The sequence below is a fragment of the Haliotis rubra genome, unplaced genomic scaffold (genome assembly GCF_003918875.1).
Source record: "Haliotis rubra isolate DU_JTF1 unplaced genomic scaffold, ASM391887v1 Scf110, whole genome shotgun sequence".
NCBI lineage: Eukaryota > Metazoa > Mollusca > Gastropoda > Lepetellida > Haliotidae > Haliotis > Haliotis rubra.
In genome coordinates, this window is record NW_025765004.1 from 1,615,632 (window position 1) to 1,640,720 (window position 25,089).

Consider the following 25,089-nt stretch of genomic DNA (forward strand, 5'->3'; position numbering starts at 1 on the left):
CCTATGTTCCCTGATCTTTCATCTATTTCACAAAGTTGGGCCACCGTTGGCCCAACATTGTGAATAAAAGAGTGAGCACACGGCCATTTTTAGCCATGTTTTCTTATAAAGATTTTGATGAAAGTTGAAATAATTACACAGACAAAAGAAAGAATCCATTTCCCTGTTTTTTAACTATGATAAAGTGAATATTACAGCATTGTTTTCTCCAAATTGAATACCAAACTTGTCATCATTGATAGCTTTACCTGATATTCAAAGAGCAGACGACACTACATTTCTGGAGGCCTTCAACTGGTAAATATGCATTGTTATTTCTGTGATACTGAATTGCAAATATATTGTGAAATAATTAATTAAAATCATCATTTAGGCTAAAGAAAGTGACACATACCGTACTGAAAGGCAATTGATTGAGTAGATAAAAGATTTAATTGACTCTTTTCTGTAGGTAGCCTGTTTTAACCACTTTGATAAATCTCATTTCATTTTAAATTATTTAAATTTATTGTGTTTACTTTATTAACATTATGTGTTTGTCAGTTACACTCCTGTTTCCATATACAACTCTCTCTATTATTCATCTTTACAACCAATAATTGCTAAACATCATCAAATCAGATATATGTGTCACAGTTATAGTAGTTACACGTCATATCCAAATAAAACATTGTTTGAACAGCATTCTAGAAGTTGGTCAGTCAAAAATGAAACATACATCTCTATGGATAACAACTTCTTGTTTATAGTATAGAAGCTGACGTTTGATGTAGATTCTTACACCGTTATCAAGCTAAAAGTGACTACAACCAAATGATGAGAAGTATATATACATGTACATAGTATGTTTTGTCAAATAAACATAATTGGGAGCGGCCAGTTTGGGACTAAGAACAACAAATTGATCTAGTGATGAAACCAATTAACAAGGGATGGGGGTGGGGTGTTAGGTTGTAACAACCTGATAGGGTGTTTGATAGAGTCTATAGTTTAATTAGTTCTTCATATCCCAATGGTATGTAGTATCCTTGGTCTCTATTGATCAAAGGTTTGTGGCGGCTGATTTTGATGGCTTCCAAAAGTTTTCTTTTTGTGCAGTCCTGATTCTTGGTGGATAAGATTTCAAATTTGTCAAACCAGCCCCTAAAACTAAGTTAAGCGTCATCTCAACCCTGATCAAGCACGCTAAGAACATTGCTCCACCAGCCATGACCTAGAACATGGCGGAACCACCTACAACATGTCTTCCACGAGCCTCAACCAGTAACCCACCAACTCATAGTCTGTTTGATTTCACTTGAGACCGATGAATTGCTCACTAACACAAAATCAAATAATTGCAACAAAACCAAATTTTGCAGTCACATGAAAACGACAGACCAATGAAGAACTAATCAAACTATAGACTCTATCAAAGCACCCTATCAGCTTGTTGTTACAACTGAATCCCCTGTTTATTGGCTTCATCACCATTCCATTTGTTGTTCTTAGTCCCCATCTGGCCTCTCCCACTAATGTACCAGTTGTTATTCAATTACATGTTGTTGTTAATGTCAATTTGCTGATTGTCAAAACATACTACATATATCCTTCTCATCATTTGGTTTTAGCTTGGTAACAGTGTAAGAATCTACATCCGGCGTTTTCAATCATTAAGTTGTACATGGTATGTTTCAAATAAAACATAAGGCCAAATACTATGTCCTTTTCACGATAGATATCCGACAGTATCATGAAATTTTTGGGTTGTTTTTTCAGGAGCAGTTCGAAAAAACTGTCATGGCGACATCCAAAGACCTAAAACAAGAATATTTTCAAGAAATACAATAATGTTCAAATAACAATGAAAAAAAAAAGAATTAGATATAGTTCACTTGATTAACTTGTTGTGTTGTTTATATATGTTTCTGATTGCAGAGGTCAGGAAAGAGCTAAATGTTGAAATACAGTTGTGCCAACATAAGGCCAACTAAATCACATCGTTAGACCAAGTATGGGCCATGGTTTTGAGTACAAAGGTCAAGAAAGAGCTAAATGTTGAAACACAGTGGTGCCAACATAAGGCCAACCAAATCACTACGTTGGGCCAACTATGGGCAATAGTTTTGTGTGAATTTTCATTCGTTGGCCCAACAATTAGCCAACATGATGGGCCACTGTGGAGCCGATGAGCATATCCAAGTGGGCCCATCGTCAGTTTGACAACAATGGGCCAACCAAACCGTTGATTATGGGCCAACTATGGGCCAACATATCAATGCTATCTGGGGGGAGGCTAATCAAAGTAATTACGAACTTTCGAGAAGGTGAGTGAGCGAGTTTAGTTTTAAGCCGCACTCAGCAATATTCCAGCTAAATGGCGGCGGTCTGTAAATAATCAATTCTATTTTTGAGAAGGATTATACATCAACTGACCTCAAACAAACAATTAAACACATACCATGCCAAATTCTGCCTTGACCATCCCACAAAGCTGCTAGAGTTTTCCTGGCTCCATCCCAGAAGTCTTGAGCATAGGCATCTCTGAGCCTGTGTCTCTGTCTGTACACCAGTAGGAACAAGACTGAGGCATACAGGAACAAGAGGAGGACTAGTGGCAGCAGAAAGGAGATAATGATTGGGTAGGTTAGCCATACTACCCAGCGTAAGTAATCAATGTCCAGCTGGCCAACTTGCTGCAGAATGTAATCCACACTCTTGGTCAAGTTGTACATCTCACATCCTCAGGCACAACATCTACCTACCTATAACATACAAAACACACAAAATTAAGGTCAGATACATGGTTCCATAATGCCCGCGTATACATCTGCTGTGGTTTAGTAGTGGTAAATACATGACACATGAACAATCAATTATCTTGTTAAGTAGGGATTTACAGGCCGCAAATTCCTGCGTCCTATACGCATAAAAATTGACGATGGAAGCAATGAAATTTATTAGAGCATCCACAGGGATGCAGAAAAAGTCCAAATACTTTTGTAAAAATTCCAGTCAAGCAACAATAAGTTATCACTGAGTTTGTTACTAGCTGGGTTATGGTATTATTTACAATTTCATTATGGTAACAATTAATGTGTTGATCATGATACACAATACAATAACAGTATTAATGATAATATTTAAGTGCCTGGGACCCCCATTTTGTTGTCCAGGACCCCTGAAAATTATAAGCATGAGTACCAGGGACCCTCAAATACAGGACTCAAGGTAAATCCCAGTTATAGAGATATTTTTTGTCATCAAAATGAATGACCAGACAAAAAGTATTCTGAAACATTTGTTATCTCCAGTCATACTATATAATAAGTGTCATATTTACATCATGGAGGATGACAGAGCTATGGAAGAATATGATATTTGTTTAAAGTAAGATGAAAATATTTAGAACATATTTCAGGGACAACATTGCTGTGATCCTTGAAAGGCATTTAGAAGTTGGTCGGACATGAATATATGACACATTTTGTGGATAACAAGTTCTATTTATTCTTTATACGATGTTTCAGAGCTCATTCTTGCTCCTTCGCCAGGTGAATGCTGAATGCACAGAGTAAATATATATTGACAGAACATGTTTACACAAAGTAAATATATATCGACAGAATATGTTTACACAAAGCAAGGTGGGAGAAACTTCAAAGATAACAACATAATCATGTAGTCAATTAGATGGGATAAGTGTACAGAGATAACAATGTAAAGCTGAAGACAATGAGCTTAACGGTATAACAATTTAGATGAGGTGAGGTGAAATGGGGTTTAACGTCGTACTTAAGAATATTTCACTCATATGATGATGTGCATGTATGTGTATGTGGCTGCTTGTACTAGCCCAGACTTAAGCTGGTTTTATAGTGCTTGCTCACTGAGATACCATGCCGCAGTTAAGCATGAATACCCCACTCAGACACATTATACTGACTCCAAGCTGACCAGTCCTTGTTGTACCCATTAATGCCAAGAGCCAGGCAGGGACCAACAAGTACCATATTTTAACGTCTTTTGGTATGATGCGGCCAGGTATCGAAACTGCGACCTTCTGCTCTCTGGGCAGATGCTCTAACAACTACAGCACGGAGGTGGTCCTATAACAACGTAAGATGAAGCCAGTAATTATAGCACAATTGAGTACAACGTCATACCAGTCACCAGATCAGCAGACTGCCTACCAGAAGAGCCAAAATAGACGTCACTTTCACTAAAAATCATGTTACATGCAGATGGAAACGGTCCCACCCAGTCCATCCAAAACTGTAGAGACAAATACATAGGAGAGACATCATACCCCATAGCAACCAGATAAAAGAACATAAGACCTCTGTTGAAAAATCTGACATGAATTCTGCCCTTTCGAACACCTCATAAGAAATCATGACCACCATATTTCCTGGTAAACAAACCAAAATTCTACACACCAACATCAACCACTGGAAAAAGGGGAAACTTCAAGAAAGCATCGAAATCCACAGAAAGAAGCCAGCCACTAACTGCGACCACGGCATGTGCTATACGTCGAATAAACAACAATAAGTAGTTGTTATCCAGAAAACGGATCATGTAAACATTGCTGGGATCATAAACATAAAATTTCAGTAAATGTCTTTATTCCACTTCAAGGTAGGTCACATCAGTCAAAAATAAATACATGCACACAAAGTATAGTTTTAGGTTAGATTCTATGATGCCTAGCGGTTAGAACAATCGAAAAAAACAAACATTATCAGACAATAAAGGTATAGTTTTTTGATGACGTAACAATTGAATGACGTTATCCCGTCACTGCGCCATTCTAGTGTGCCCCCTCGTAATCGAACCATTTTACATTGCGTCACAATGTAAGCGACGTCACGATGCATGTCAGTTGTCATCGCCTCGTATGGCCTCCTACAGTAAACTACACCGTTGCATCCAGTTTCTTGGTTTGCTGTTGCTTCACGCAGCTAACATCACTGGTGGAAACATTACGTTTATGTTTTACGACGGTTAAAATGTGTCATTTCGACTCACAAGTTTTCAGCGACACGGTAGCGTTAAGTAATGTTTACATTCCCACAATGCAATTGTGGAATGTCGCTGACTACTCAACTTCCTCAGGATGTACTGATCTAAACTTACGCTGGTAGTAGAAATGCAGCGTTCATATTGCCCCATATGGTTTACGTTAATGACAGATGTAATTAAAATAATTCAGAGAAGATATTTAATCCGAACGTAAACGGTCATCAAACTGTTATCATTTGTTTTTTTCTGGTAACGTTTGTCTTAACGTAGGTGGCAGACACATCAATAGAACAGCGTGCCAGTTAGCCCTGTGCGAGGATTCTTAATTTAGGTCACCGACACCGTCGTTTGTTTTCTGCCTTAAATTAATCGTAATTATCTTTAGAAAGTATTAAATTTGGCATCTTAAAAAAGAAATACACTTCGGCTCTACCACCATGTATAGTGTAATAAAACACACTTTTGCCCTGAACTGTTATAGTTAAAGCACGAGGACGCTTGCGTCCGAGTGCTTTAACGTTATAATAGTTCTCGTCCTCGTGCTTTAACTATAATAGTTCAGGGCAAAAGTGTGTTTTATTACACTATACATGGTGGTAGAGCGAAGTGTATTTCTTAAGTAAAACTGATTTTAACAGTACGTAAAGAGTTGCCTCCCTTTGACCAGCTCATGACTTAAAGCACATTTGATTTGTGATGTGGACAGTTATCTTCCTTGGTGTTTCATAAAACACTGTGCTTACGGCTAGCATGGCGACTGCTGTCGCACACAAGCTTTACCCTCCACTCCCTCCCAGTAGCTTTTCTGGTTTGTGGAGTCACACAATGTATCACGCAATTCCTTGTCTGGCCGTCAGTTTCAATATGCAAGCTACATACTTAATTGTACTGTGTGGGAGATAATATACATTATTACATTACTGTAACATTTTGTAACTGGCTGCATACTGACAAGTTTCATGATGTATCTTCCAGCCTTTTGAATTTATTAAATTGTGCCAAATGTTTTAATTGCTTGTTATGTTTAATTTGAAGTAGAAGTTAAAATACATAATATGTTTTATGAGTACACCATATTTACTGCACATAAATGCAGAAACAGTAGAGAGTACAATTAGTGGTGTTTGCAGGTATTTTCCTTGCCGCACTGTCCACATTTCGCCTGAGCATTGCCAGGGTTAAAGCCTAACCACTTGTTCTCTGTCTATAAACATCATTGATTGTTGTTTAACGTCGCACTCAGTAATATTCCAGCAACATGGCGGTGGACTGTAAAGAATCCAGAGTTCAGCAGCATGAGTATCAATCTACACGAATTGGATATGATGACATGGGTCAACCACGTCAGAGAGCATGACAACCCGATCCAGTTGGTCACCTCTTACGACAAGCACGGATTGCTGAAGACCAATTCAAACTCAGATCTTCATGGGTCGGAGTGGCTTTGGTGAAGTGTTTTGGATAAATTCCCTTTTGATCAGTATTTCAGTGACATCACTGTGTGTCAGCCTGCAGTGTGGGGACAGCCCAATGTGCTGCAGGTCTGTGATGTTTACTATCACAGTGAAACCCACCAGAACAGTTGTGGTGCTGACAAACGTTATGTAAGCAAAACTATTGAACAATTAGCTCCTCTTGATGGGAGTTTGAGTTTGCCTGACTGGGCAAAGCTTAGCATGAATTCAGAGCATAGTGGTGTATTCTATCGGTTTTGGTCCCCCACATGTGAACGGTTCGACAAGCGACTAAAAAACTTGGAACTAGTCATGGACGGATTTGTTATTTTTAAATTTATTTTTCTTTACTTCCGGATTTCCACGTTTCGTGAAAATATGAGTGAGCATTCTGAATTTGTGAACCCTTGTTATAATATCAAATAGCAATAAAGTCTACCGTCGAAAACAGGTTGCCATGAATTGTAAATTGAGCATGAGTCAAAATATTATTGGTATAACCTTGGTACAGCTACTGAGTCTAACCTAACATCGCCTAACAATGACCGCTCCACAGTTACCTGTTCACGAAGTAGTATCAGATACTTCCAACAACAACACGTAGAACTGCCATCGAACATGACTTATACTTTTCAAAGGTGTATACAGAGAACTCTTCTGCCTAGAAGTAAGAGATTATGTGTGGTTAATACGGCCCTTTACCAAAACAGCCCCAAACAGACCCACTTACTTGCGAAACGGCCAACAAAAAGATGATTTGTTGTATATTAAGCCATATACATGTATACATTTTCGCTTGTCCTCTGGGTGTGAGAGGTATAAACTCTGCTTTTCTGAACACATACAAATTTAAACCACTGAAGATCCTTGTAAGACCGTCAGCAAACTGGTAAAAGAGGCGACATATGTGACGTTGCTTCTGTGATGCATGCTATCGAATAACACTTTATAGATAAAGAATGTCAATGATGTCAATCGCTCGATTGTCTGAACAAGATTCGATTAATTTACAGACTGCTGTGATATATTTACATACATCATGAATATTGCTGAGTGCTTCGTTATGGACAAACGCACACACACGCGCGCGCGCACACACACACAGAGCCTCCTAGCACCATAGACATTTATTAAAATTATTACCCATATGTTGAAACATAACCCGTGTCATATATTGAGGATACTAAACGACCTGCCTTGTAATACCATTTTTGTCAAACGAGTTAATGATTTGGTATCAAACGAGCGAAATCAGTATTCCGTTTATTACTTTCCAACATAAGGGAAAGTTAATAATTTATGGCTAGGTGGGGTGATAATGGGTTTTTTTATGGAGAAGCATGTACAATGTGAATGACCCCACCCTAAAATTTAAGTACAAAATAAGTGACCCCCCTGCATGCCATGTACAAAATCAATGACCCCCTCCCCTTCCCATAATTTCTAAGCATTATTTTAAAATATTTTTATGTACAAAATTGCTGACCCCCCCTAGTACATATGTACAAAATTGCTGACCCCCCTAGCTCCCCAGAACAAAATGGGTGACCCCCCTTAAAATCATCACACACACACACACACACACACACACACGCGCACACACACACACCCCAAGCCATAACTTATGAACGGTCCCTAAATAGATAGAAACTGCCTACAGTGTGAGGACTTTTAGCTTTCCGCGAGTCAAGCAAGGTCTTAGACATATGATATTTATTACTCACCCGTTGAAGACACCACTGTTTGACATCTACAATGTTATTACACATTGAGTAATAACATCGCGTGATGCCTTACGTATGACGTCATTATGGTTTACAATTATGATGTCACAATGCTAATAACTCTGTCACTGTATTATTAGACCTTGGAATACAAAATTTCACACTCGTTTCGAATAAGTCGTAGGACACACTTGCTCGTGTAATAATCTCTGTTTATTATTCGCCCGTGGAAGATACTGCAGTGTAGTATTTTGACGGCACTATTACACTAGTGTAATACCGCTAGACGTATGACGTCATAATGGTTTACAGTTATGATGTCACAATACTAATACGTCTGTCACAATGGTATTAGACCTTGCTTGACTCGCGGAAAGCTGAAAGTCATCACACTGTAGGCAGTTTCTATCCATTTAGGGACCGTTCATAATTTATGGCTAGGGGGTGATGATGAGTTTAAGGGAGGGTCATCACACTTCGTAGGCAGTTTCTTTCAGTTTATGTTGGAGAGTAATAAACAGAATACTTAACTCGCTTCCGTGAAATACCATTTTTATTAAACTCGTGAAAGATTTAGCATCAAATCATTACCTCGTTTAATAAAAATGGTACTACACGGAAGGTCGTTTAGTATCCTCTATATATCACTGTGTCTCTCATATGACCTAAGATCGTAACGTTTATTGCACCCATGTGGGGAATCGAACCCGGGCCTTAGGCGTGATGAGCGGACGCATTAACCACTAAGCTACCCCGCCGCCCCAGGTCGCTAAAGGATCAATGGCGTCGACAGTACTTTATTTAAGCACTACAGTTTGTTTACCCCACGTATAGTGTGATAAACACATTTTTGCACTGAACTATTATGGTTAAATCACGAGGACACCTGTTGATGCTTCGCTAAATGTTTAGGTTAAGATCAAAGGCACTGACAGTACTTTATCAGGCGATAAGGTACACACTTTGTATTACGTCACATTAAATTGACGTCACTACGCCATTCTACTTTGCCCCCTGGTAATCAAACGAACCTTTGGTAATCGACGTCACGATTCACGTCAGTTTTCCTTGAGTACTACATTTTCCTACAGTGTTACTGAAATCGGTTAGCTCCCCGTTTCATGGTTTGCAGTTCCTTCTGTGGGCTTAACATCACCGGTGGAAACAGCAACACGGCAACGAAGAGTCCTTGTGATTGATCTGTAATATTATAGTTTAGTGCAAAACTGTACTTTATTACACTATACATAGGGGTAGAGGGAAATGTATTTCTTAAAGTATGACTTATATCTTCCATACTTTCGCATTAAACCGTACGAGACATTTTATGTTTGCTGTTTGCTTCGTTTCAAAGAGGAAAGACGTTAAAATATTTCTTGAATATTGCTGAGTGCTGCGCGAGCGACACATGGATACATGCATGCACACGAACACACACGCACGCACGCACACACACACACACACACACAAAAAAAAACCCAACACATTCCTAGCACGTCTTTTTTCTAAATACAATTTCCAATTACTGAGTATAATTATAATACACTATAACGTTTTATTGTTTTCAATACAAGCAGTTCAAAGGGCCGTTAATGCAGTGGGACGTACCTTGTTTCCTATGTACGCTGGCCGACCCAATCCCATATGTATTCGCCTTAGATTAGTCCCCGTAGAAAAGAGAAAACGATTATTTGTGTTACCTCCTAACTCTCTATAACAATCTATGATAAATAACATCAGGTTATATCATCTCTCTCTCTCTCTCTCTCTCTCTCTCTCTCTCTCTCTCTCTCTCTCTCTCTCTCTCTCTCTCTCTCTCACACACACACACACACACACACACACACCTGAAACAATAGCTGACACTTGGCAAAATGGTTCACAGGCAGTTCGAAGTTGGACCTACAACCAAATAATTACTAGAGGCCTGTTGAAACATCAAGGGCGGACCCCCCGCCCCCCTCCCCTTGCGAGCACGCATGCACACATTAACATATATAGAGAATCTCACCCGAGTGTCTTTTGATATCAAATATATCACCATGAGTTGATAAAGTTACAAATATCCGAGGCTTGCCGAGGATATTTGGACTTTTATCAACGAGTGGTTGATATATTGGATATCAGAGGACACGAGGGGAGAGATTATATTTATCATCAAAATCACCCTTCATTAGATTTCACTGAAAAACGTACATCTCTGACCACTGTTCTGCCATTAGATTTGTAGTACAGCGATGTCATAGCACGTGACGCCATCATGCTCATGACGTCATAGCATTGTCGGGGTATTGTTCAAAATCTACTGTTAAAACGATATCTCCTAGGAGATATAGAGAATACTAAACGATGTCCAGTGTAATACCATATTTATGAAACGAGTGAATGGTTTTAGTGGGGCGGTTAAGGCCAGGATTTTGTCAAAATTGTGCACTTTGTGTTAAAAGCACCAAACTTGGCACACTGATACATTGAACAATTCTAAACATTTCTGGATATGGATCCACCTCAGTAGTGCCCCCTGGTGGCCGAAAATCCAAGATGGCCGCCAGTTTGACTGAAATCTCTAACTATGTCAGCCCATGCTCAACATATCATAATTATCTTGTCATATTCAGTATTTTATTAAGGAATTGTCTTCATAGTGATGTATGTAATTTACATCTAGCATGTAGCGCCCCCTGGTGATGACAAAATTCCAAGATGGCCGCCAAATTTAGATTTCTATAGAATGTTTTAAATGTTTGTACACAATGTCAGTATTATTTGTTCAGATCAGTTTAATTTAGGATTTAAAAAATTCCTTGTTACTGAATGTTCTAGCTATTAATACCAAAATGATTTTCCTTGTACATTTAAAGTATTACTTTTTGTTATTTATAAAATAATTAACACATGATTAACATGATGAATACAGTATTGATCAACGATATTATGTTCCACAATGTTAATTGTTTTATAGCTATGGATTTTAAAATATATTCTGTTAATACACATATGTGTATGGCCTTTTTAAATGAGATCAGCACTTTTGCAAGTAGTATTGGAATTGTCTCCTTTGAACAATCTAAGATGGCTGCTTGTAGCAGTCGATGCATTTTGGAGAGCGTTCTTGTGATGGATATTTCATTAATGAGGCACCGTAAGGTTGAATGGGAGGGAACATCAAACAGAGTTCAACTGATGGAAGAAATAGGAAGATCATTGTCAAGCTGCCGTTCGTCTATACCAGTGTACCCCCATTATGTTTTACCAAGACGGATCATTATGAGCCGCCTTTGAAATGACCTTTTACTTAAGATGAACATTGTGTTAACACAATACTTGATTATGAGAACTAGGTAATAATGATGTTTTTCTCTCATGGGCAGCATACAATGCACTAACAAACCCTCCAACAACAACAGCGCTTATGCCACTGTTTTTAGAATGTGCACACTCTGTTGCTACGATACAACATTCAGTGAATGTGGCAAAGAAAGCTGTTGAGCAGTTACACTTAGGTCATCAATCCAGTGGAATTTTCCGGAATCATATGGTGATGCCAGTTTCCTTATATCAAGTTTGGTGGATTGGAGATTGAAATAGCTGCGTTGAGGATCCTTGGATTTGACGGACAACTGCAATTTGCGTAGCTGGGTTTGCTGATTCCTTCATCAAGTGTACCCACCTTGCTAGAACAAGACATGTCCATCAGATCATATCCGCTACACTCTTCCTACTACCACAGGCATATGCTCACTATCAGGAAACAGAACCAAACAAAGAAAACCTTTTACTTTTAGAAGTTGGTGTGATGCAAAGTCAGCTTCTCAATCCTAGTCTCAGTATTGGTCCTTTGTTCCTTTGTTCCTGGTGGGTGCAATTCGAAAAGCAGATTCCCCAAAGTATGTAGCATCACTTGTCAGAGTAATACCATGGGTCTTTATGTTAGATCATGTCATCTATGCACGTTCGCTTTCAGTTCACATCAGAAACATGTATTCCTTATCAGTGGAACACTCAGCACTGTACCACACATTATGTTCTGGTGGATTTGTAGAACATAAACCTAAACGACCATTCCCTGCCATGGTACTAGATCAGGCTCATGAAGAAATCAATGTTCTTGTGAAAGGAGATGGAGGGGCAGTTGAACTGACAGAAAACCCATCAGGATGGGTGGTTGCAGGACCAGAAGCGTCTAGAATGATTCAAGAATTCAATTCAATATGAGAGTTTTGTAAAAGAAAGGTTCATTGACAGATCAAAACCAATAAAGGAACCAATAAGAAAGAGCAAGCTGCCACTGTTTTTAAGACTGAAGACTCTTCGTCTTCCTATCTCATTGTGCATCACTTGAGGGTGACTGTGTGGTCTGTTTACCAGGTTGTACATATCATGTCTACCAAGAGAAGGGGACTTTCTTCGAGCATGAAAATCAACCATGGCCTCCTTTATTGTCCAAGATGGGAGGAATTAGATCTCGTACAGACCTTCTTGAACAACATGAACATATACAGGCGGAGCCACCAGATGCTTCTCCAGAAGTTTCTGCAGTGATACTTGATGGCCCCATGATTGTGCAGATGCTTCATCCCAGAACATCCATAATGTTTCAAGTCGATATCCAGAATGTATTTCTGCCATACATGTTCCAGTATCGTGAACACCAGGACAGACTGGATCTTCTTTGGGACACCTAAACGTACAGCCTTAAAGCATTCACCATAGTCAAAGGTGGCAAGGGTCTAAGAAGAATAGTCAAAGCATCATCACTTGTGAGAAGTAACTGAGAAAGCTTCTTCTCAGTTAATGAGAACAAAGATGAGCTTTTTGCACAGGTTTCTTCAACATAATTTGAAGGAAAACAAATTTATAGCACCCTTGAGACAAGTGTTGTAACCTCTCCTGAAACAGCTGACAGAAGAGTTCATGAAGAAGCCCACACTCGTCTTGTATTGCAACATCTGCTGCTTCACGTGGTGCGCTGAAAAGGTGCTGATTAGTACTGCTTATACAGACGTTGTCATTTGGCCTAGGCAAGCACAAAGGATATATAGCTGCACATTAAATTGGAACTACCCTCTTTCCATCAAAATAAAAGGCATTGTCAGTATTGCATGCCTTCACCAATTGCGATGTAACTTCATTTTTTTTTGCCGGGATCGTGAAGAAAACTGCTTGGGATACTTGGAATCTGTATCCTGAAGTCACCAAGCATTCCTGCCACTAGCAGATGCCCCAGCAGATACCTGTATTGTGTTGTATCTGACAATGCAATGCAATTCCTTGAGCTGTTTGTCATTCTTTTATATGACAGAACTAGTGTGACTTGGAACGTCAGTCAGACAAAAGCCAGACAGACACAGGCAACCCTAAAACAACACACATTACAGGAAGGTGAGGTGCATCTCTGCGACGTCCTGCAGACTGGGGTTGGAAGTTGGCATGTGATAAAACATGGATACCATAGTGGACAACGCTAGGTCAGGCACAAGAACAGTGTTATGAACTGACATACTGCACCTGTACGAAGTCTTGAACAGGCCTTTGTAAATGTTACAAAGCTGGTCCAAAGGGCACTGTTTTGTGCAGTTGTGAAGGAAAGTGTTTCCAGTGAGTGAGTTTAGTTTTACGCCGCACTCAGCAATATTCCAGCTATATGGCGGCGGTTTGTAAATAATCAAGTCTGGACCAGACAATCCAGTGATCAGCAGCGTGAGCATCGGTCATGTATTATATTCTTCTGATGAAATTTACGCAATCACAGAGTAATGGCCAGGAATATCAGTACAATACATCTTTCTACAGTTTCAATATTCATGATCAGTCACTGGAAACAGACCCATGAAGGTCTGAGTTGGTTGAAGTAGGTGTGGGTTCTTGAGACAATCGCCCATGAAGATCCGGGTTAGAATTGATCTTCAGTAACCCATGCTTGTCGTAAAAGGTGACTAACGGGATCGGCTGGTCAGGCTCGCTGACATGTTTGACCCATGTCATTGGTTCCCAATTGTGCAAATCGATGCTCATGCTGTTGATCACTGGATTGTCTTGTCCAGACTCGATTATTTACAGACCGCCGCCATATAGCTGGAATATTGCCTGTGGCGTAGAACTAAACTCACTCACTCACTAATAATACAACAGAATCGTTTACTTGCAAATAAGTACTGAAAGGTGTCTGCATTAAATTGTTCTCTGAAACTTTGCATTTGTAAAATACTAACCGGAATATTTCTTACATTATAAAGCATAATACCAACAGATCATACACAAGAGTGCACAAATATATACATTCATTTGTTGCTATTTGAAATGTCTTTTTCACAATATTAAATATATCTAAATATCATCAACTTATCCAAAACCAAAAGGTAATAACTTACAAATAACAGCAGTATAACAAGGCAATTTCTGAATGTTTTGGCGGCCATCTTGGATTTTCATCACCACCAGGTGGCGCTGTGTAATAAATTAGGAATATGTACCTCACTGTTCCAATTAATCCTCTATGAAATACGAAATTTGACAAGATAATTATGATATATGGAACATCTATTGCATTTTAGTCGAAATGGCGGCCATCTTGGATTTTCTGCCACCAGGGGTCACTGCTGAGGTGGATCCATATCCAGAAATGTTCGGAATAGTTCAGTATATAAGTGTGCCAAGTTTGGTGCTTTTAACCCAAAGTGCACAATTTTTGCCTAAACCGCCCCACTATTTGGTATGTAACGAGCGAAAGCGATACACGGGACATTGTTTAGTATTTTATTTATTACTCACCCAACATTAGCAAAGTACTATCGAGCCAAGTACTTCTTTCCTAAGAATTCAACGAGTGTGATGACTCCCAGCTTTCCGCAAGTCAAGCAATGCCTAAAACGACCTTCACACGGCAAACTAAAGTTTGACAACACATGTTGTTAACATTTTTAAAGTTGTCAAACTCGCGTTTTCACACGTAAAACACATGTTGTCAAACTTTCATGTCATTTGAGCTCCATGTCTCTATCGGTGTGGTCACGTGACAATTTCGTTGACTGCGATTGGTTGTTTCTGAACAACACCAGTTGGACAACACTTCACACGTCAAACTTGAGTTTGACAACACCGAAAGTTTGATGCAAAAGTTGGTGAGAATAGAGACCTATCCTATTTCTCGACAACAGTTTGACAACTCTGAAATGGTGTTGGTGGCGAGTTGTTGGAATGTTCACACCCTCAAACTCGAGTTTGACTACATGTGTTGTCAAACTTTAGTTTGCCGTGTGGAGGCCCCTTAATACTATTGTCACAGAGGTATTAGCATTGTGACGTCATAACTGTAAATCATTTTGACGTCATACGTTATTAAACAATGTGTAATAACATTGTAAAATTATTAAACAGTGATATCTTCAACTGGTGAGTAATACATCGTTTGATCTCACACAAGCGATATCTCCTGTGGAACACAGTTTTGGATGATAAATGTTTTTATTGAATTTCAAACGAACTAAAGCTCACCTTGAAATTTACCTTACAGATGCATTTTAATCTTCTGTACCATCGTTACTACACAGTCAGCCTCCTTGTAGCTCCAGCAAAGAGCTTTTAAAATATGTCAAAATAGCATGACCAGAACGTTCATTATGAATAATAAATTTTGTTGTGTGGCAGTGTTTGTATAGACATTTTACAACAGTGATGTATTTTACATAGTTTCTAGATCTGAGCCAGAGAGTTAGAGAAATACCTGGCAGCTCTTTCTTATGTGAACTCTTGCCTCTCATCTCACACTACATCTCACGTTAGAAGATCAGCAGTTGTGTGAACAGCTTTTCATCCAGGGTACGCTGCTATATTGGAAGCTTGCCCATTGTTACTGCCAGGTGAACATTACCGTCAGTGGCATTTTTGTACAATCATAGACTGGGGTTGATCTGTCGATCTTGGACAAGGGACATTCACCGAGGCGAATCCGAAACTAAAGTCAATAACTGTTTTATTATGTGACACATAACTGATATGGCTATAATTTTAAGAAACCTTCCCGTCGGCCACTGTGTGCGTGTGCGTGTGCGTGTGCGTGTGAAGGCATCCTTTTCATACATGTAATTTAAAACTCAATCCTGTTAAAAGACATAATTTAAATTTTGTGTTATTAAACAATATTCTCAAATTTTGCAAATAAGTGATATGAGTTGGAGCCAGGAATGATTCTTTTTTCTGTCATGCGCTTTGCGCATTACCCTTGTGTAGTGGAAGTCAGCGCTATACAAATACACTTTCTGACCCGTATGATTCTTTGACTCATAAAAAAACGACAAAATGATTGGAGTCCATGTTGATTTTATGATGATAATTGCTAATTTAAAAACCCCCACCGCCAACAACACTGATTTTCATACAAAACCATGTCTGTACAAGCATGGCCCTGAAATATTTAATGTTGAATTTACTGGTGAATGTGAACATTCAAAATGACACTTTGCGTGTCTTACACGATTCAAGGTCAATACCGAGTATAACCTCCATGTGACTGTATGACAGCCAGCAGTGCCAGCACTCTCCTCCTCATACCTCCTGTCAGCCTCCTGATCCTCTGAAGGGTGAGTCTACGCCATTCCTGGTGTACAGCAGCTTCCAATTGGGCCAGGTTCTGTACAGGAGGATCCCTTTGTTGCACACGACGACCAATCATGTCCCAGATATACTCCAAAGGGTTAAGGTTGGACTCACTCAATCGTGAGATATGTTAGGGGGGTGCTTAACCAAGGTCTTTGAGTATATAATGAACTAATTCGAACTAAATCACTCCCAAAAGTATCAAAACATGTGAATTTGGATTTCTTCGGTAGTTTAGTAGTACCATCTGAATGCTTTAAGTGTCTATGCTCTTAGGATAAAATGTCTCAACAATCGAAAAGTCCACTGGTTAGCTACAGGTACGGGTACCATGATTACGATAATTAATTATGTACAGTTTTGTACTTACTTCAAATGCATCTTTACCTCTAAGGCTCTTACTCTACTACAACCGGGGGAACAATTGAAAATTACAACGCCAACATTATAGTGGTTTCAGTTTTTTAATGTACAATTTACTTGCTTCAAAACAGTAAGAATCTGAAAAAGAATATATGAGAAGAAGTATATTGAAGTTCATCGGGTAACACGTGTCATGAAAATACGTGTAAATAATTATTTCATTTTCCACGACTAGTCAGTATTTCCACCCTGCGAAGTATTTTGCCCCGAACGTACCAGGCGCAGACCACAAATCAGTAGCTTCTGACGGAAGCGTGCCTGTAGAATCTTGTAACACATCGTCCATTGCATCCATATGCAAAGACATAGAGAACGTCTACGCCAACCATACCATTCAGAGAACGATGACTGTATACTTCAGATATTACGTTCTCGCAGCTTCTTCAAGTAATGTTGAAAGAACCTCGCAAAGGCTGTAGAACAATTTATCTTAGCCGGCCAGTTCGTTATTTCCCCGCATCTGGTTGGATAAGCTGTCAATAAATATCTCGTAGGATTAACAGTTGCATCTTGGTATCTTGGATATAGTTGTTGATATCTTCACCGGTTGGTGTGTTCGGGTTTGTTTGTAATTATAGCAAAAATTTAACTTGTCTCTGTACATGCTTGTGTCCGTACTTTGGCAAAAATATGTGTATTTAGTCAAATATTATCTAAAGGTCTTAAACGTCCTGAGAGCTCAGAATATAGAGGTACTGACGCGGGCATCAAGTTCACTGCATCTCATTTCAATTGAGCATGGATGGGAATAGCTGCGATGCGATGTTATTCATGCGATGAAAAGGCTCCAGGCTTGTAGTTCCTGTTGGTTTGGGTTGTATGTGAGCAATGCTTCTGGCCTCCAGTTGACGTATGTGGTACTAGGCTGTACATCTGCCGTGCCTCAGATAAGGACGTTACCGGGACATGCAAAAAAGTCTGCGTTAACACTTCTCCACAACTATTTCACTTCGTTATGTTCCAAACATACACGTCCCCAGTATGCTTGTTAAACTGTTGTTTTATTTGGAAAAAGGGCGTCACAGAAAGAATCTATTGAAAACCACACTGTTTTTTCCTTTTCAAGGGATATATTTAAAAACAACAACTACCAAACTATCAATAGATAGGAATTATACCTTTACTTAGGGCTGACTTTTTAAACGCCGGATTTCTTTTTAACCGGATGCTAAAGTAGCATATATGACTGTAAGCTTACACAAAAACGAAAAACAAATGCCTTTGCATGCCACAAATGTATAAAAATTTACAAAATTTGTTTTCTGTGTTATATTTTGACCAAGCCATGTATATAACAGAAAAATCTGCTCTTTAACAAATGAATCTGTTTGATTGGCATTTTAGAAGTTGATGAGTAATAGAAAAGTATAATACTTTATGGATAACAACTTCTTTATTTCTTATGATGCTACGTTTCGGTATAGCTTCTTATACCGTTGTCAAGCAAGTTTTGGTATAGCTTCTTATACCGTTGTCAAGCAAGCACTTGCTTGACAACGGTATAAGAAGCTATACCGAAACGCCACATCATAAGAAATAAAGAAGTTGTTATCCATAAAGTATTATACTTTTCTTTAACAAATGAAGTTAGTCTTCGTTGACTTGCCGATTATAACACAGCTCAGATAGAATCATTTAAACCCTGAAGCAAGCAAGACTACTAAAACAATATAGGGCAATATAGGGCATATACAACCATACATCCATGCCTGTAACAGTATTTCACAACATGGTGTAGATGGACTGCCTGTGCTTGTCGGTGTCTCATAATATACAACATGTTAGGTTTACAACCCAGTGCTTCCTCAATAATCATACGTACGTACCTTAGCTTACTTGCACGAAGTGAATGTACGGACAAAATGCCTGCCCGTTATTATATGAGATACCTAAGACATACTTGATAACTTTAATAAAAACTATCCACTATTACCACATTAAACTTTTCACGTACAACTCAAGGAAAACAATACGCCTGGAGGAGATATTAAATTACAACTACCCTTAGGTTCAAAATATCATCGCCAAATGAAGGACAATGGTGAATCATCGAGTGTTTTCATATAAATAACATATCATACAGAACTATGTATACATGTGGCCTACTTGAGCAAGGTGGGAGATCTCTGGATGCCTGTTATGGAGGCACATCGGAACTCTTGCACTCGCCTGTCCAGAAGCTGAGAATATTCTCGAATGGTCTGTAATCGTGAACTGCGCAACAGTTGAAGCCTACACTGTTCACCGACTGTGTCCTTACTGTCACAGACTGGAGTCCGGTCTCTGTTGTGGCGGAAGCCCCGTATGTCCGGGAGCGATGAGGGTGTGTCCTTTGGGGAAAGTCGTTGCTTATTCATTCTGTCCCGTTGATTCGCAACATAGCTCATTTCACAAGACAGTTTCTTCATACTGGAATGATAAATGGTTGTGTCAATCTTGGGTTTGGCTCTGTACTCGTGGGGATTGAGTACATCAGCCATTCCTGGGTTTTCATGTGAGGCATTGTCTATTGTATCCCTAATTTTGTTGACTGCCAGCGAATCGTGTGGTGATTTCTCGTTCACTCTTGTCAAACGCAATCTGGCTTTCGCCTTTCTTGCTGCTCGTTGGAGAAAAAGTATCTTTTGAGATTCAATATTTGCAACATGCACCCTTTCTGCATCCTGTATGCCTCTGATAGTGCGTCCTAGTTTCTTCCTGAGGTCATTATGCACATTATACAACTGCCGAGAGCGCATCATCTCATACAGTTCGTGGTCGTGTAGCAAGTTGTCTCTCTTGGACACTTTCAGGTGCAGAAGGAATTTTCTCGATTTACCAGCAACAGACATTCTTGCAATTTATCCACGAAATGGTGTCCTCACACTAGCTGTCTATCGGGAAATGGAAACAAAATGCCAACTGAACAGTGTTTAGGTACATTCGATCAGTGTCGCTGGTGAGTTTGATAAAAGGCTTAGTTTTTGTATTCCGTAACGAAGCTAGCCTGAAGTAGGCTTCGCCCAGTGCACTGATAACATGTTTACGAGGTAGGATACACACCATACACAATGTGCTTGGTTGTACACTGTTGCCTGTTACCAGTTAGCATGTGACTTGGAGTGTTAAATAGTGTCAGATTGTTAGCTTTTCAAAGTGGAATCGTGATTTACATTAACAATATAGTTCCTGCACCTCCAGTGTAACATTATCTAATGCAACTTTGGTAAAAGTATTTAAAAATAGTCAAGGGTCATATGTTTGCAAAACTATCCTATCGAGGTATTTGAACTGTAACTCTTGAGAAATCTAAGGGAAATACCTCGAGGATCAACACGCGTTTACTTACTAGGTTCCGCTATAACCTGCACCCGGTGCTCCTTTCACACGGATGATGTTTTTTTGACCCAGTGGAGTCGCAGCTGGAGTAGTGGATACTGAAGTAAGAGTGAGTGAGTGAGCCTGGTTTTACGCCGCTTTTTAGCAATATTTCAGCAATATGACGGCGGGGAATGACCCGTGAAGATCCGGATTAGATTTGGTCTTCAGTAACCCAACGGGCAACTAACGGGATCGGTGGTCAGGCGCGCGCTGACGTGGTTGACACATGTCATCGTATCCTACTTGCGTAGATCGATGCTCATGTTGTTGATCACTGGATTGTCTGGTCTTTTATTTACAGACCGCCGCCATACAGCTGGAATATTGCTGAGTGTGGCTCACTCACTCACTCACGACGGTTACTGAAGGAAGAATTGTTACGCCTATTTATGAAAGCAGTATGTGTGGATGTATGGGTCGCAATGCCGATTTATCCTGCTCAGACTTGCACGACTCTTATCACTTCGAACTTAAGCTCACCTGCCCTGGTAATGACTTAGATATTGTTCGCAGTCTTTACTCGATCAATACATGTCGTATTAACATTAGCTATTGATTTTGATGTTAGAAAAAAAAAGCAAGCAGGTCAGTATATATTTTCCAAAAGAATGACATATGACCCTTTAAGCTAGACCGCGGCGAAGTTCATCGATGACATTTTTAAACATGTATTTTCTGGACTGCCACAGTACGTTTTCTTCGTCTTGACCATTTGTCAGTTTATCAATGTTTCCGGTAAAAGTAAAGTTATGCCAAGCTGTTTGATTAATGCTGGAGTGTATCGTTCAAAATACAAGAATTCAGCTGGTACAGCGACGGAATGTCGTCAATAATGTATCGAGAAAATTGGCATGTTATTGTTGTACGGAATCCTGGCATGTCATTGAGGGCTTTTGATGGTTGTCAGCCATCGACTATCAGCCTATTGACCAGAAACTTCAGAAAACTATTTGCATTAAGGGTGTCTGCGTTCAGGTCTCCGTTCATGCCCAGTGATGTGTTCAAAACAGAGTGGCTTCCACATTCTCATTTGTCCAACAGAACAGTCCGAAATCGCCCCAATTCGGCCTATTATATATAGCCAGAGCTTATCAGACGTCCGTTGTTATATCCAGAGCTCAACGTAGCACGACTAACTCGACTTCACTGGAATCTTAGGTCATGGTGAAGGTCCACTGTTCTGACGAAAGTCACTTTTTCTTTTTCTTTTCTTCATTACCGATGACCGAGCTCGTATTTGGCGCCTCAGAAACACTGCATATGCACAACAGAATATCTTGGAGCAAGTACATAACTGTGAAATTGACACTGTGACGATCAGATGAAATCTTAATGAACAACGGCATACTAAACTCTGAATACAAAGCCAGTCTTCAGGAACGACAATACTAGGCCATATCGTGCATTTCTTACGTCAAGAGGCGGTAGCAACTCTACCTTGGCCCTTGAAGCCAAATCCCAGTCCCATAGAACTCACATGGCTCGCAGAATACGTCAGAAAGAATATCCAGTACAGCATCTTGATGCATAGGAACATGACCTCCAAGAATGGAACGCAATACCTCATCGTCAGATTTAACTTCACAATACAGATTTGTACTTTGTCCAACTCGATGATGTGGTCAGAGATGGCCGATCTAATATGGTGGTAGATATACTGTAAGCCATTGAAAACGCAATTGGTATTTGTTGTCCTGCAACTCACAAAAGTTCTATTAAAGATTTTTGCCGGCGATACAGAGGATGTAGGGATAAAAGGCTGTTATTCTGGCCCATTTCGAGTTCGAGTCCCGGAGCATTCCTCTCACATGAACTTTGATACTTAAAACTGAACCTTTGACATTTCTCGTAAACACAACAACATTCATGAAACACGTTGTGCACATGCATTACCTGCACCCAGGCCCTGTAAAAGCACAAGGAATTGTGGAACTCAATCACTTTGAGAAAATGCCACACTAGACACAAGACGAAAGGAATCAGGTTATCGGTATGGTCAGCTAAGGTGCTTCAGATGTGATGATTGCCAGGCACTTTAATGTGTAACCATCCACTGTAAGTCGACTCAGACAACGTTTTCGGGCTACCGGAAGTGTTGCTGATCGTCCGCAACCTGGTGCACCAACTGTGATAACAGCTCGACAAAACCGCAATATCCGAGTTTCATACTTGCGAAATCGGTTCCAAACAGCTGATGATGAGGCAAGGAGGACAATTGGGACAAGTCAACGTCATTTCAGCGCCCAAAGGTGCAAGGACGCCTTGCTGCCTTCAACATCCGGTGTCGTCACCCGTACCGTGGTCCAACCTTATTGCATCGCCACAGACTTGCCAGACAGCGATGGGCAGCAAATGGGGCCAGTCTTGGCAACAGGACATGGCCAGATGTCATTTTTTCAGATGAATCCAGATCCTTTGCAGATGGACGTCAACAGATTTATCGACGTAAAGGAGAAAGACTTGCGCCAAACTGTGTCCTTGAACATGATCGTTTTGGAGGGGGTGGTGTCATGATCAGACCACAGACCATCAGTCTCGGCATCAGAGGCTGCAGACCATCCAACAGCTGTTCCTGAGAAATGTGTGTCTTTCAATGCCCCAAAGACTGCGAGCATGTCTTGCAGCGCACGGTGGACACACACGATATTGACTGCAAGTGACCCCTCCTTTGTGTGATGTCGTTGTTGCGTCACTGATGTTGTTGTTGACTGGACATTTTCAGATGCAATTATTCACAGATGTTCACTTAAAACATATCTGCCAGTTAGGTTTATATATGTGGACATTGGTGTGAGTAAAGAAAGTATGAATGTCAAATTGCGTTTTTAATGGCTTACAGTATATTATATCATATTTCACTTAACTTTCATTTAACTCCCCGATGGCTGTACTGACTGAAGCAATGCTCTAATCTCCTTCCCCGATGGCTGTACTGAGGGTAACAATGCTCTAACCTCCTTTCCCGACGGCTCTATGACAGTAACAATGATCTATCTTCCTTCCCCGATGGCTGTACTGACTGAAGCAATGCTCTGATCTCCTTCCCCGATGGCTGTACTGACTGTAGCAATGCTCTAAGTTCCTTCCCCGATCGCTGTACTGACTGTAGCAATGCTCTAATTTCCTTCCCCGAAGGCTGTACTGACTGAAGCAATGCTCTGATCTCCTTCCACGATGGCTGTACTGACTGTAGCAATGCTCTAATTTCCTTCCCCGATGGCTGTACTGACTGTAGCAATGCTCTAATCTCCTTCCCCGAAGGCTGTACTGACTGAAGCAATGCTCTGATCTCCTTCCCCGGTGGCTGTACTGACTGAAGCAATGCTCTAATCTCCTTCCCCGATGGCTGTACTGACTGAAGCAATGCTCTGATCTCCTTCCCCGGAGGCTGTACTGACTGAAGCAATGCTCTAAGTTCCTTCCCCGATGGCTGTACTGACTGTTGCAATGCTCTAATCTCCTTCCCCGATGGCTGTACTGACTGAAGCAATGCTCTGATCTCCTTCCACGATGGCTGATCTCCTTCCACGATGGCTGTACTGACTGTAGCAATGCTCTGATCTCCTTCCACGATGGCTGTACTGACTGAAGCAATGCTCTGATCTCCTTCCACGATGGTTGTACTGACTGTAGTTATGCTCTAATTTCCTTCCCCGATGGCTGTACTGACTGTAGCAATGCTCTAATTTCCTTCCCCGAAGGCTGTACTGACTGAAGCAATGCTCTGATCTCCTTCCCCGATGGCTGTACTGACTGAAGCAATGCTCTAATCTCCTTCCCCGAAGGCTGTACTGACTGAAGCAATGCTCTAATCTCCTTCCCCGATGGCTGTACTGACTGAAGCAATGCTCTGATCTCCTTCCCCGGAGGCTGTACTGACTGAAGCAATGCTCTAATCTCCTTCCCCGATGGCTGTACTGACTGTAGCAAAGCTCTAGTCTCCTATGACTGTGGTGACCGTGATGGCCTTGTGGCTATGACTGTGATGTCCCTGTGGCATTGACTGTGGAAACCGTGGTGGCCCTGTGGCTATTACTGTGATGTTCTTGTGGCTATGACTGTGGTGACCGTGATGGCCCTGTGCTTGTGGCTGTGGTGACTGTGATATCTCTGTGGCTATGAATGATGTCCCTGTGGCTCTGACTGTGGAGATCGTGATCGCTGTGGTGACTGTGCTGTCCCTATGGCTATGACTGTGGTGACTGTTATGTCCGTGTGGCTGTGACTGTGGAGACCATGGTGGCCCTGTGGCTATTACTGTGATGTTCCTATGGCTATGACTGTGGTGACTGTGATGTCCGTGTGGCTGTGACTGTGGATACCGTGGTGGCCCTGTGGCTATTACTGTGATGTCCCTGTGGCTATGGCTGCAGTGACTGTGATGTCTCTGTGGCTATGGCTGCGGTGACTGTAATGTCTCTGTGGCTATTGCTGCAGTGACTGTGATTTCCCTGTGGCTATGGCTGCAGTGACTGTGATTTCCCTGTGGCTATGGCTGCGGTGACTGTGATGTCTCTGTGGCTAAGACT

General features: G+C 40.6%; 1 protein-coding gene across 2 annotated transcripts in view; it reads right to left on the bottom strand.

Moving 5' to 3' along the window:
• The window catches only part of LOC124286314 (transmembrane protein 68-like), a 32,586-nt gene extending 25,462 nt beyond the window's left edge, over positions 1-7,124 (bottom strand). For both annotated transcript variants that reach the window (XM_046722678.1, XM_046722686.1), the window contains exons 1-2: positions 7,019-7,124; positions 2,441-2,744 (exon numbers count right to left, since the gene is read on the bottom strand). In XM_046722678.1, coding sequence (XP_046578634.1) covers positions 2,441-2,714 — 274 coding nt within the window. In that variant the 5' untranslated portion in view covers positions 2,715-2,744; positions 7,019-7,124. The remainder of the gene's footprint in view (positions 1-2,440; positions 2,745-7,018) is intronic.
• Positions 7,125-25,089: the final 17,965 nt, after the last annotated feature.